Source organism: Bos taurus, chromosome 11, assembly GCF_002263795.3.
Source record: "Bos taurus isolate L1 Dominette 01449 registration number 42190680 breed Hereford chromosome 11, ARS-UCD2.0, whole genome shotgun sequence".
Taxonomy (NCBI): domain Eukaryota; kingdom Metazoa; phylum Chordata; class Mammalia; order Artiodactyla; family Bovidae; genus Bos; species Bos taurus.
The window spans coordinates 15097493-15109617 of NC_037338.1; the positions used below are offsets into that span (position 1 = coordinate 15097493).

The 12125-nt window shown below is 37.4% G+C and overlaps 1 protein-coding gene across 9 annotated transcripts in view; it reads left to right on the top strand.

The window, feature by feature from the left end:
- BIRC6 (baculoviral IAP repeat containing 6) overlaps positions 1-12125 on the top strand; it is a 213632-nt gene that overhangs the window by 136352 nt on the left and 65155 nt on the right. For all 9 annotated transcript variants that reach the window (XR_003037059.2, XM_024998841.2, XM_024998843.2 and 6 more), the window contains 4 exon segments: positions 2737-2868; positions 3831-3998; positions 5478-5651; positions 7025-7221. Coding sequence is in view for 8 of the 9 variants with exons in the window: in XM_024998841.2 (XP_024854609.1) it covers positions 2737-2868; positions 3831-3998; positions 5478-5651; positions 7025-7221 (671 nt within the window). In the remaining variant the exon portion in view is untranslated.

Sequence of the window (12125 nt, forward strand, 5' to 3'; positions counted from 1 at the left end):
CTGCCTCTCAGAGTATTTATAATATTTTGTGTATTGTCAGAATAAAAAACAAACTGAAAATTTAAATATTTGCAATTTAAATATAAGTCAGTGTGTTTCTAAGTCTTTGAGCAACACTTAACTGGAAAAAGTTAGGAGTTCCCAAAAAACTGGCATAATCTATTTATTAGTTGGAAATATTAATCCAAATTTGAAATAAAAGACTGAGTTGAAGAGACTGGGGAGTTGTTACCGTACATATTTGGGCTTCCCTGGTAGCTCAGCTGGTAAAGAATTCGCCTGCAGTGCAGGAGACCCTGGTTCAATTACTGAGTCGGGAAGATACCCTGGAGAAGGGAGAGGTTACCCACTCCAGTATTCTTGCACTTCCCTGGTGGCTCAGATGGTAAAGAGCCTGCCTGCAGTGTGAGAGACCTGTGTTCGATCCCTGGTTTGAGAAGATCCCCTGGAGGAGGGTATGGCAACCCTCTCCAGTATTCTGGCCTGGAGAATCCCCATGTAGTCCCTGGGGTTGCAGAGTCAGACACGACTGAGCGACTAAGCACACCAAACATACTTACATAGACGGTAAGTTAAATCACTTGAGTGAATATGATCACTTTGAGAAAATAAAGTAGAAAAGATTGTTTATCGGTTTTAGACACTGCATGTAACACGAATGTGTGCATATTATAATAATATTTTCCTACATTTTACATATTACACAGTAAAGTGTTATATTCTAACATTTATAATATATTCTATTATAAATGTCTAACGTTTTTTTCTTACTTGAAAACCTCCACCTTACCTGTTATAGCTAAACTTTGTGAAAATTGGATTTTACACACTTTTTTCTACATTTCAGTTTTCTAAAAGTGTGCCTTTTACATGATGAAGAAAAAATTTCTAATTGAAGGAAGTGAACAAGAGTACTGAAATTCAGCTTTTGAGATGACAATGTTTAACTTAATCGAAATGTATAGACATAGTACCAAATAACTGGAAGTTTAACATTTTATTTATCTTTACCATAAATGAATTCTGTTTTCTAAAATGTCTTGTTCTGTCATTTAGAATATTGAGCAAAATAGCTCCCTTTATTATCTAAAAATTAAAAATAAAACTGATGGCTGTGGAAGAACAGTATCCTACTAAAAAGTCCAACTGAGTTATCCTTAGCAAATACCAGAAACTTCTAAGTGCCTGCTTTAACCTCTGGTCAGCAGTACTTTGGTCTTTAAACTGTATTTGTATTCTTTAGTCACATCTCATGATACAGTAACATGTGCATATGTATTTTACTAATATTCTTGAAAACAAAGAATCCAAAATTATTTAAGTGGTCCCTTTACCTGCTTCTATTGTTTTTAACTGTATTGCTTTCAAATAATGATTGTTTGTTGTTTTTTTTTTTTAATTTCTATCATTGTTTTTAAGCAGTTTGACTATTACTATCATCAGATAATATGCCTTGTAGTTTTCTTCATGTTTTTATGATTTCAGTTTTTTGACTTAAATCTGTGTGTTTATGAATTTTATCAGATTTGGAAATGTTTTGCCTGTTAGTTTCTTGAATATATTTGTCTTCCCATAACTCTGCTCTTTTAGTGATTCTAAATACACATTTATTAGGCCTCTTGAAGTTGTTTTGCAGCTCACTGAAGCTCTGTCCTTTTTCCCCCCATTTCCCCCAAATGTTCCCCCTCAAAACTTTTTGAGTTTCTTAGTAATTGGAGAAGGCAATGGCACCCCACTCCAGTACTCTTGCCTGGAAAATCCCATGGACGGAGGACCTTGGTAGGCTGCAGTCCATGAGGTCACTAAGAGTCAGACAGACTGAGTGACTTTGCTTTGACTTTTCACTTTCATGCATTGGAGAAGGAAATGGCAACCCACTCCAGTATTCTTGCCTGGAGAATCCCAGGGCCGGGGGAGCCTGGTGGGCTGCCGTCTGTGGGATCGCACAGAGTCAGACACGACTGAATCGACTTAGCAGCAGCAGCAGCAGCAGCAGTGGTTAAATAAGATCATTGTATGGTCATCATTTATTTCATGATTTATAATAGCATGCCATATTCAAAAGCATGAAAGAAAATATTAATTCAGAGTAATGACTATCTGTGAAACTCCTTGGTATTCATTCTTAAAGTACTTGTAAAATATGTCATTTTATCTAAGATTCCTAGCCAAATAAAAATAATAAAACCAGCAACCTCTGTTCCTTAAACTTGTTTGGTTATACTCCTATTTGTAGCAGGAGAATTCTAATGTAATGCATATTAGAATTAATTCTGAGCTTGAGTTCCATATTGCCCTTTACAGATTGTATCAGTAACCTTGCTAAGACTGTTTCCTTCTTTTGAAAATAATATTTCTCCTTGATATGCATGTTGTGAGGACTGAAATATATAGATATAGGTGATAAGCAGATTGATCTATGCCTAAAATAAAACAGAAGTTCTTGATAATAGTTTTAAAAACTGCCTCTAGAGGTAGTACCATTATAATATAAAAAATATTTTTTAGAGATTGGAGTTTAGGTATCCTGGCCTAAGGAGAATGATGAATCCCTTTCATTGATAAAATCAATGAGAATTGAATGTGTCACACTTGCCTTCGTAATATTTTTTCCAGACCATTTATATTGCCTTTGTGTTAGTTATAATATAATCTTGTGTAAAGTCCCCTAAGATATTATTTCCCTTCTTAATGATTTTTGAGAATCAATGTATTTTACACAAAAATTTCTTATAGATACACCAAGTATCACTGCTAAACTAATCAGTGAACAAAAAGATGACAAGGAAAAGAAAAACCATGAAGAAAAAGAAAAAGTTAAGGCAGAAAATGGATTTCAGGATAATTACAGTGTTGTTGTTGCTTCAGGTATGATTTTTTCGTATATAATCTTGATTTTGTTGGTTTCTATAAAGTGTAACATATTTATAGGAACTTCATGTAATAAACAGTATTGATGTAAAAAGCTGGTGTAATGATGTCTTAATATTAAATACACAATGGTTGTATCAGAAATCAGTTACTCTTTGGCATTGGAATTATTAAACTTATTTTGTGCTTACTGTATCTCATCAGATGCTGAACATGTGTTAATAGTTTAGATGCTGCATTTCAACTTGACAGTGTACAGACACTTATACTCTAAAAGTTCACTAAGTCTTAAGGAATTTTTCTGTAATTTTTTTTTTAATATAAAATACAAATTGAAAAAGTATTCAGTAGTTTTCACTTACGATATTGTGCTCATTCCATAAAATTAGAAAATAAAAATCTTCAAAAGAAAATTGGTTGAAAACTGAGTTTTTACTGTATTAGATGCAGGAAGAGGAAAAATTGGTCAAGATAAGGGATAATCTTGGAGGATGTTTTTCTTAACAAAATTCTTAGTTCAGAAGAGAAAGCTCAACCTAGATTACATTTCTTCTTAAATAGAAGACATATATTGGTTTAATCTGTTCTTTCTCAGAGAAAAATTAAGAACACAAGCTTTTCTGTATATATTTGCACAAAATTACTTTCCAGTAAATGGATGCTCATCTACATGTATTTCAGAGAATACAGGAATTAATTTATACTTTCTTGAAAAATAGTTACACATGCATCCAGTTATTCATTGTGGTGGTTTAGTTGCTAAATCATGTCCAGTTATTCATGAAGTATAATAAATGACAAATAGGATCAAATACAAATAGGATCAAGAGATTAGATACTACAGGAAAAGAAATACTTGAGTCTTTTGGTGTTCCTGGTGCTTTAGTAATATATTGTGGAAATGCACTTTTACTTCATGAGTGTGTTGGCTATGTAAGGTTTTTGTTTGTTTGTTTTAGGGCTGAAGTCCCAATCTAAACGTGCTGTGTCATCTACGCCACCTCGCCCACCATCCAGGAGGGGGAGGACAATGCCTGATAAAACAGGAAGTGCCTCCTCAGGAGCAGACGCTGCCAGCAAGATAATTACGGTCCCTGTGTTTCACCTGTTCCACAAACTCTTAGCTGGTAATGTTCACAATGATAAAGCATATCAAAAATTTTAGTAATCTTACAAATGAGTAAATCACGTGTCATAACCAAAATCATGTTTAATCAGATGCTGTTGATGAGATAAATAATTTGGTGAGACTTTTATACGTACAGATCTCTCCAAGAAAAGTGAGAATAAAAAGAAAGTAACTTATTTGATACCCTTTTTAAACATTATAGTGTTGCAGTTTTGCACTAGCTTCTTAAATTTTGTTATGAATGTGCTATAAAATGATCAGTAAAATTAATGTTTAGTTAATTCATAACAAGTTATACAGGACATAGCATGAGGTTAATTTTAAAGAACTAGTTCTAGCAGTGGAATTCTTAGATGTAGCCCTGATAGTTAAGCTTCCTCTCTTCCTGAATCATATTCTTTGACCAGTATATTTTCCTTTTGTTGAGGTAATAGCCATTTTATCTGCATGTGTGTGCTGTATCATTATAATCAAATTGCCAACTAACTTTGGATTTTACTTCTTAGCTTTAGACATTGTTGATTTCTACAGAGGTCAGTAAAGTATGCCAGGTAGACTGGATGTTTCTTTTTATAAAAACATTTTCATAGGAATACAGCTATACCCATTCTATATACAAGACAGCAAAAGAGACAAAGATGTAAAGAACAGACTTTAGGGCTATATGGGAGAAGGAGAGGGTGGGATGATTTGAAAGAATAGCATTGAAACATGTATATCACCATATGTAAAATAGATGACCAGTATAAGTTTGATGCATGAAGCAGGGCACTCAAAGCTGGTGCTCTGGGACAACCCAAAAGGATGGGGTGGGGAGGGAGGTCGGGAGGGGGTTCAGGACGGGGGGACTCATGTGCACCCATGGGTGATTTATGGCAAAAGCCACCACAGTATTGTAAAGAAATTATCCTCCAGTTGAAATAAATAATTTAAAAATATCTTTACATAGGAGTGCAGCTATGCCCATTCATTTATGTATTGCCCATAGTTATTTTCATGCTACAGTAGAGGTAGTAGTTGGAGCAGAGACCGTATGACCTCTGTAGCTTAAAATATTTATTATCTAGCCTTTTCGGAAAAGATTTGCCAACTCCAGATTTATGGAAATTTTTTTTCTCTCTGTTCACCAATGCTCAGAAGATCTTAGTGGGATTTGGTTAGTAACTAATTAACACTTTGTTTCAGTTCAGTTCAATTCAGTAGCTTAGTGGTGTCTGACTCTTTGCAACCCCATGGACTGCAGCATGCCAGGCCTCCCTGTCCATCACTTTGTATAGACATTATTGTTTACACTTGTCAGAAACAGATTTGAGTTTTATAAACTTTCTGTTGGCTGTTTTTATATTGTTTTGAAATTGGTGTCAGAATCAAACTCTTAACCTGTAATTTAGTAAAAGCATTAAGTGATTGAATAAATTGAATCAAGTAAACATCTCCCTCTTGGATTCCAGTTTTAACTTAGTTATGTCATTTTTAGGCCAGCCATTGCCAGCTGAAATGACGCTTGCTCAACTTTTAACTCTGCTATATGACCGAAAACTTCCTCAAGGTTACCGTTCAATAGATCTGACTGTTAAATTGGGATCCAGAGTTATCACAGACCCAAGTCTGTCAAAAACAGATTCTTTTAAAAGACTGCACCCTGAAAAAGGTACGTGTACGATACTTCTTTTAAGTTACAGTCTGTAATCTGAGCAGGCAGGGATTTCTGTAGCTGATTACTTAATGTACATTTTATTACATCAGCTTGAGATACTTTTTTTTCTTTATGACTATTTGTGAATATAGAAAATTGCCATTATTTCTGTTGGAAATTAATGTTAATTCCTTGTGTAGCATCACTTTATTTTTTATGGGCCCATATGCTTTAATTTTTTTTCCCCCTTTGGCTACACCATTCAGTTTGTTGAATCTTAGTTCCCCGACCATAGATTGAACTCTGGCTCTCAGCAGTGAAAGCATGGAGTCCTAACCACTGGACTGCCAGGGACTTCCTAATTTTTAAAAAATATTTCTGAATGAGCCATGTTAATTGTTCATAATTTTATAATCAAAGTGTGGGCCCCATTTAGAATTTCCAATTTACTGATAATTTATACTGAGTGATATTTTGTGCTCATAAGCATTTTTTTTCTCAAAAGTGGGATCATACAGTTTCTTACCTTTTTATTTTTATATATTCAATGAAATATTTCTAAATGTGCATTTTTACTTCCTATTTTTATATGGATGTAACAATTTATCTGTTTCACAGTTGTTGAAGCATTCTCATTCTAGTATTTCACTACTATAAATGCTATTTAAGCAATGATTTTCATAGTGTGGGATATGGTATCTTATTTATCTTCAATTTTTCCCTTGATTAAAGTTCAGTTTTTAATTATTAGCCCTTTGTGCTCTTTAATAAATTTTAATACATTTCCTTTGCCCAAATTTTCAGCAGGATAATTTGTCTCTTTTAATGTTCATAGGATCTGGTTGTATGTGAACATAAGCTTTTGGTTTTCCTCTGTGAGTGATTCAGATTTAATCAATATGGTATAATTTTCAGTTTTCAGTAAGAAAATTTTTTGTCACTATTCAGTTTTTCCTAAGTGAATACTTTTAGAGCATAACAGGCACATACATTAATATTTTCTGAAGTCTCTGATGTTTTACTTATTTGCCCTAAAGAATAGTACTTCTCAGACTTCAGTGTGCTTGCAAATCCCCTACAGGACATTATAAAATTGCAGCCTCCTATTCAGTAGGTCCAGAGTACGACCTGAGAGTCTGCATTTCAAAAGCTCTCAAAATGATGCTGATCCTGACTAGACCACGTAGTGAAACAACTATAGGGAGCAACATCAGAAGTTATTTAAATATTTTTGTAGCATCTAGCTTTAAAATAACTAAATCTGAATAGCAGGATAATTATGCCCTTTTGTTGAATAGAGAGATGGCAATAGCATCTGCTTTGTAAATGATTAAGTATTATAAAAATAGATCCTCTCTTTTAGCTGTTATTTGCAATTATTCTTCTAGATCATGGAGATTTACTTGGTAGTTGTCCCGATGATGAGGCTCTCACTCCAAGTGATGAATGTATGGATGGGATATTGGATGAATCTTTACTTGAAACCTGTCCCATTCAGTCACCATTACAAGTTTTTGCAGGAATGGGTGGACTGGCTCTTATTGCAGAAAGATTACCCATGCTATATCCAGAAGTAATTCAACAGGTAAGATAAGATTCCCAATTAATTATTCACGGCAAAGACCTGTTTTTTTGTTTAGGTTTAACTTAACCTTTGGAAGTACCCTTTCCCTTAAAATCTTTGAGTATTGTATAAATCTTTCAAAGCTCAGCCTATATGGAGCTTTCTAAGAATTCAGTTCAGTCGCTCAGTTGTGTCCGACTCTTTGCCATGCCGTGGGCTGCAGCACACCAGGCCTACCTGTCCATCACCAACTCCTGAAATCTACCCAAACTCATGTCCATTGAGTCGGTGATACCATCCGACAACCATCTCATCCTCTGTCATCCCCTTCTCCTCCTGCCCTCAATCTTTCTCAGCATCAGGGTCTTTTCAGATGAGTCAGTTCTTCACATAAGGTAGCCAAAGTATTATAGTTTCAGCTTTAATATCAGTCCTTCCAATGAATATTCAGGACTGATTTCCTTTATTTATTTATTTATTTTTTTTGATTTCCTTTAGGATGCAATGTAAACCAAGCACATTTGCCAGGGTCATCACAATAGTGTTTTTATTTTTATGCTACTTAAGATGTGATATTAATTATAGATGAAAGTGAAAGTGAAGTCGCTCAGTTGTGTCCAACTCTTTGGGACCCCATGGACTTTAGCCTACCAGGCTTCTCCATCCATGGGATTCTCCAGGCACGAGTACTGGAGTGGGTTGCAATTTCCTTCTCCAGGGGATCTTCCCGACCCAGGGATTGAACCCGGGTCTCCCACATTCCAGGCAGACGCTTTAACCTCTGAGCCACCAAGGAAGCCCCTAATTGTAGATACTACTAGAAAATAGGGGAGTGAGATAATAGTATATACTTCTACCCAAATACACTATGTCTATGTCTTTTTGCTTCACTTTTATTTCTTTTTAAGTGCCATTTCTATTTAAGTCATTTTTAAAACTTTAACTTCTTCCCCTGTCTGTTAATGTTACTGTCATTGAGGGGTGTACTTTAAATGTCCTTTTATTAAATGAAGGAAGTGTGTGATGCATGGAGAGTTGTAAATAGGACGTTCTTTATTTTTGTTGATTGAGGTAGGGAAATTATTCTCTGTAATTTTATCTACTTTGTGTGTGTGTGTACAAGTTTATGTATGTATTAGTTTCCTAGGGCTGCTATAACAAAGTACCACAAACCGGGTGGCTTAAAACAACAGAAATTTAATTTTCTTACAGGTCAGCAGGCTGTAAGTCTGAAATCAAGGTGTCACCAGAGCCATGCTCATGTTGAAGGCTCTAGGGGAGAATCCTTCCTTACCTCTTCTTAGTTTCTGATTATTGCTGACAGTTAAGGGCATTCATGGAGAAGGCAATGGCACCCCACTCCAGTACTCTTGCCTGGCAAATCCCATGGACAGAGGAGCCTGGTAGGCTGCAGTCCATGGGGTCGATAAGAGTCGGACATGACTGAGAGACTTCACTTTCTCTTTTCACTTTCATGCATTGGAGAAGGAAATGGCAACCCACTCCAGTGTTCTTGCCTGGAGAATCCCAGGGACGGGGAAGCCTGGTGGGCTCCTGTCTCTGGGGTCACACAGAGTCGGACACAACTGAAGTGACTTAGCATAGCATAACAAGGGCATTCATTGCCCTCTAACTACAGCACTCCAGTTCTGCCTGCATTTTTACATGGCTGTCTTCCTTTTCTTTATCTGTATCTCCTGCCCCTTATAAAAACACTGTTCATTGGATTTGAGGTCCACCCTAAGCCAGTATGACCTCATCTGTTAATTGATTACATCTGCAAAGACCCTGTTTTCAAATAAGTTCACATTCACAGGTGCTGGGGGTTAGGACTTGAGCATATCTTTGGGAGGATACAGTTAAACCCACAATAATACCTATTTAGATAAATGGTTATTACTTCTATTCAAAGAACTTATGGTATTTTTATTTTTTAATATAATCAGGATATAAGATGACTGTCACAGAAAAATATGAGTAAAATTTCATTGCTTTTTAAAAATTGTAATGATATAGCTAAAAGTTTGAAATGGAAAAAACTCCAACATTCTCAGGATTATTGTTGCTCAGTGAAAATGACTTTCCTAGTTCAGTATTCAGTATGGTTCATTACAGTGATTGGAGACCAAGTACTGCTATAATAAATAGCCAAAAGAGTGAAAGTGACTTTAGAATTGAATATTTGTCATGGAAGAATTTTGAGGAGCATGATATAAATTGCCTTGAACAGACGATTAGTAGAAATATGCATGGTAAAGCCTTGTCCAGTGAGAGCCCAGAAGAAAATGAGGATCATGATAGAGAGAACCTATATATCATAGTGAAGTGAAGTGAAGTCGCTCAGTCGTGTCCGACTCTTTGCGACCCCATGGACTGTAGCCTGCCAGGCTCCTCCGTCCATGGGATTTTCCAGGCAAGAGTGCTGGAGTGGATTGCCATTTCCCTCTCCAGGAGATCTTCCCAACCCAGTGATTGAACCCTGGTCTCCTGCATTGTAGGCAGATGTTTTACCATCTGAGCCACAAGGAAAGTGTCATAGAGAATACCTAAATTGGGTTAAGCAGATTGTTGGTATAAATATGGATGTTAAAAGTACTAGTGGTGTAGTTTAGTAGGAAATGAGGAAAATGTTATTGGAAACTGGAGGAAAGGAGACTCCATGTCTTTTAGTGATAGAAATCTTAGCATGTTTGTGTCCTGTATGTGAAAAGCAGGACTTGTAAGTGATGAACTTGGATATTCAGCTGAATTTCCAACCTAAGTGTGAAATTACCTGTTTTCTTCTTGGTACTAATAGTAAAATGTGAGAGGAAAAAGATAAATTGAGAGAAGATGCTAAAATTAGAGATACGCTATCAGAAAAGCATGCTCTGGAGAGAAAGCCAAGGATGTGGCTTTCAGTGTTTACTGGTGCCTCAGATAAATCAAGGCACAATAGCAACCCACTCCAGTACTCTTGCCTGGAAAATCCCATGGACGGAGGAGCCTGGCAGGCTACAGTCCATGGGGTCGCAAAGAGTCGGACACAACTGAGCAACTTCACTTTCACTTTTCACTTTCATGCATTGGAGAAGGAAATGGTAACCCACTCCATTGTTCTTTCCTAGAGTCTGGTGGGCTGCCGTCTGTGGGGTGGCACAGAGTCCGACACGACTGAAGCGACTTAGGAGCAGCAGCAGCAGTATAGTCAGTCACATACAGAGCTTTGTGAAGAGATCAGTCATGGATCCCCTCAGTCATCTAACCCTGAGCCAGGAATGAAGAAAATTGTGTGACAGTGCTAGCATAGTAAAAGAGGGAGATGTGATGATGAAAGCAGAGGTTCAAATGAAGCAGCTGAAAGCCAAGGAATATGAATGGTCTCTCAGTTTCAGTTCAGTCGCTCAGTCGTGTCCGACTCTGTGGGACTCCATGAATCGCAGCACACCAGGCCTCCCTGTCCATCTCCAACTCCCGGAGTTCACTCAAACTCACATCCATCAAGTCGGTGATGCCATCCAGCCATCTGATCCTCTGTCGTCCCCTTCTCCTCCTGCCCCCAGTACCTCCCAGCATCAGAGTCTTTTCCAATGAGTCAACTCTGCATGAAGTGGCCCAAGTATCGGAGTTTCAGCTTTAGCATCGTTCCTTCCAAAGAACACTCAGGACTGATCTCCTTTAGAATGGACTGGTTGGATCTCCTTGCAGTCCAAGGGACTCTCAAGAGTCTTTTCCAACACCACAGTTCAAAAGCATCAATTCTTTGGCGCTCAGCTTTCTTCACAGTCCCAACTCTCACATCCATACACGACTACTGGAAAAACCATACCCTTGACTAGACGGACCTTTGTTGGCAAAGTAATGTCTCTGCTTTTGAATATGCTATCTAGGTTGGTCATAACTTTCCTTCCAAAGAGTAAGTGTCTTTAACTCCATGGCTGCAATCACCATCTACAGTGATTTTGGAGCCCCCCAAAATAAAGTCTGACACTGTTTCCACCGTTTCCCCATCTATTTCCCATGAAGTGATGGGACCGGATGCCATGATCTTCGTTTTCTGAATGTTGAGCTTTAAGCCAACTTTTTCACTCTCCTCTTTCACTTTCATCAAGAGGCTTTTTAGTTCCTCTTCACTTTCTGCCGTAAAGGTGGTATCTTCTGCATATCTGAGGTTATTGATATTTCTCCCAGGAATCTTGATTCCAGCTTGTGCTTCTTCCAGCCCAGTATTTCTCATGATGTACTCTGCATATAAGTTAAATAAGCAGGATGACAATATTACAGCCTTGACATATTCCTTTTCCTATTTGGAACCAGTCTGTTGTTCCACGTCCAGTTCTAACTGTTGCTTCCTGACTGTTGCTTAAGAAACCTGCTTCCTGAGGTTTCTCAAGAGGCAGGTCAGGTGGTCTGGTATTGCCATCTCTTTCAGAATTTTCCACAGTTTATTGTGATCCACACAGTCAAAGGCTTTGGCATAGTCAATAAAGCAGAAATAGATGTTTTTCTGGAACTCTCTTGCTTTTTCCATGATCCAGCAGATGTTGGCAATTTGATCTCTGGTTCCTCTGCCTTTTCTAAAACCAGCTTGAACATCTGGAAGTTCACGGTTCACGTATTGCTGAAGCCTGGCTTGGAGAATTTTGAGCATTACTTTACTAACGTGAGATGAGTGCAATTGTGTGGTAGATTGAGCATTCTTTGGCCTTGCCTTTCTTTGAGATTGCAATGAAAACTGACCTTTTCTAGTCCTGTGGCCACTGCTGAGTTTTCCTAATTTGCTGGCATATTGAGTGCAGCACTTTCACAGCATCATCTTTCAGGATTTGAAATAGCTCAACTGGAATTCCATCACCTCCACTAGCTTTGTTTGTAGTGATGCTTCCTGAGACCCACTTGACTTCACATTCCAGGATATCTGGCTCTAGGTGAGTGATCGCACTATC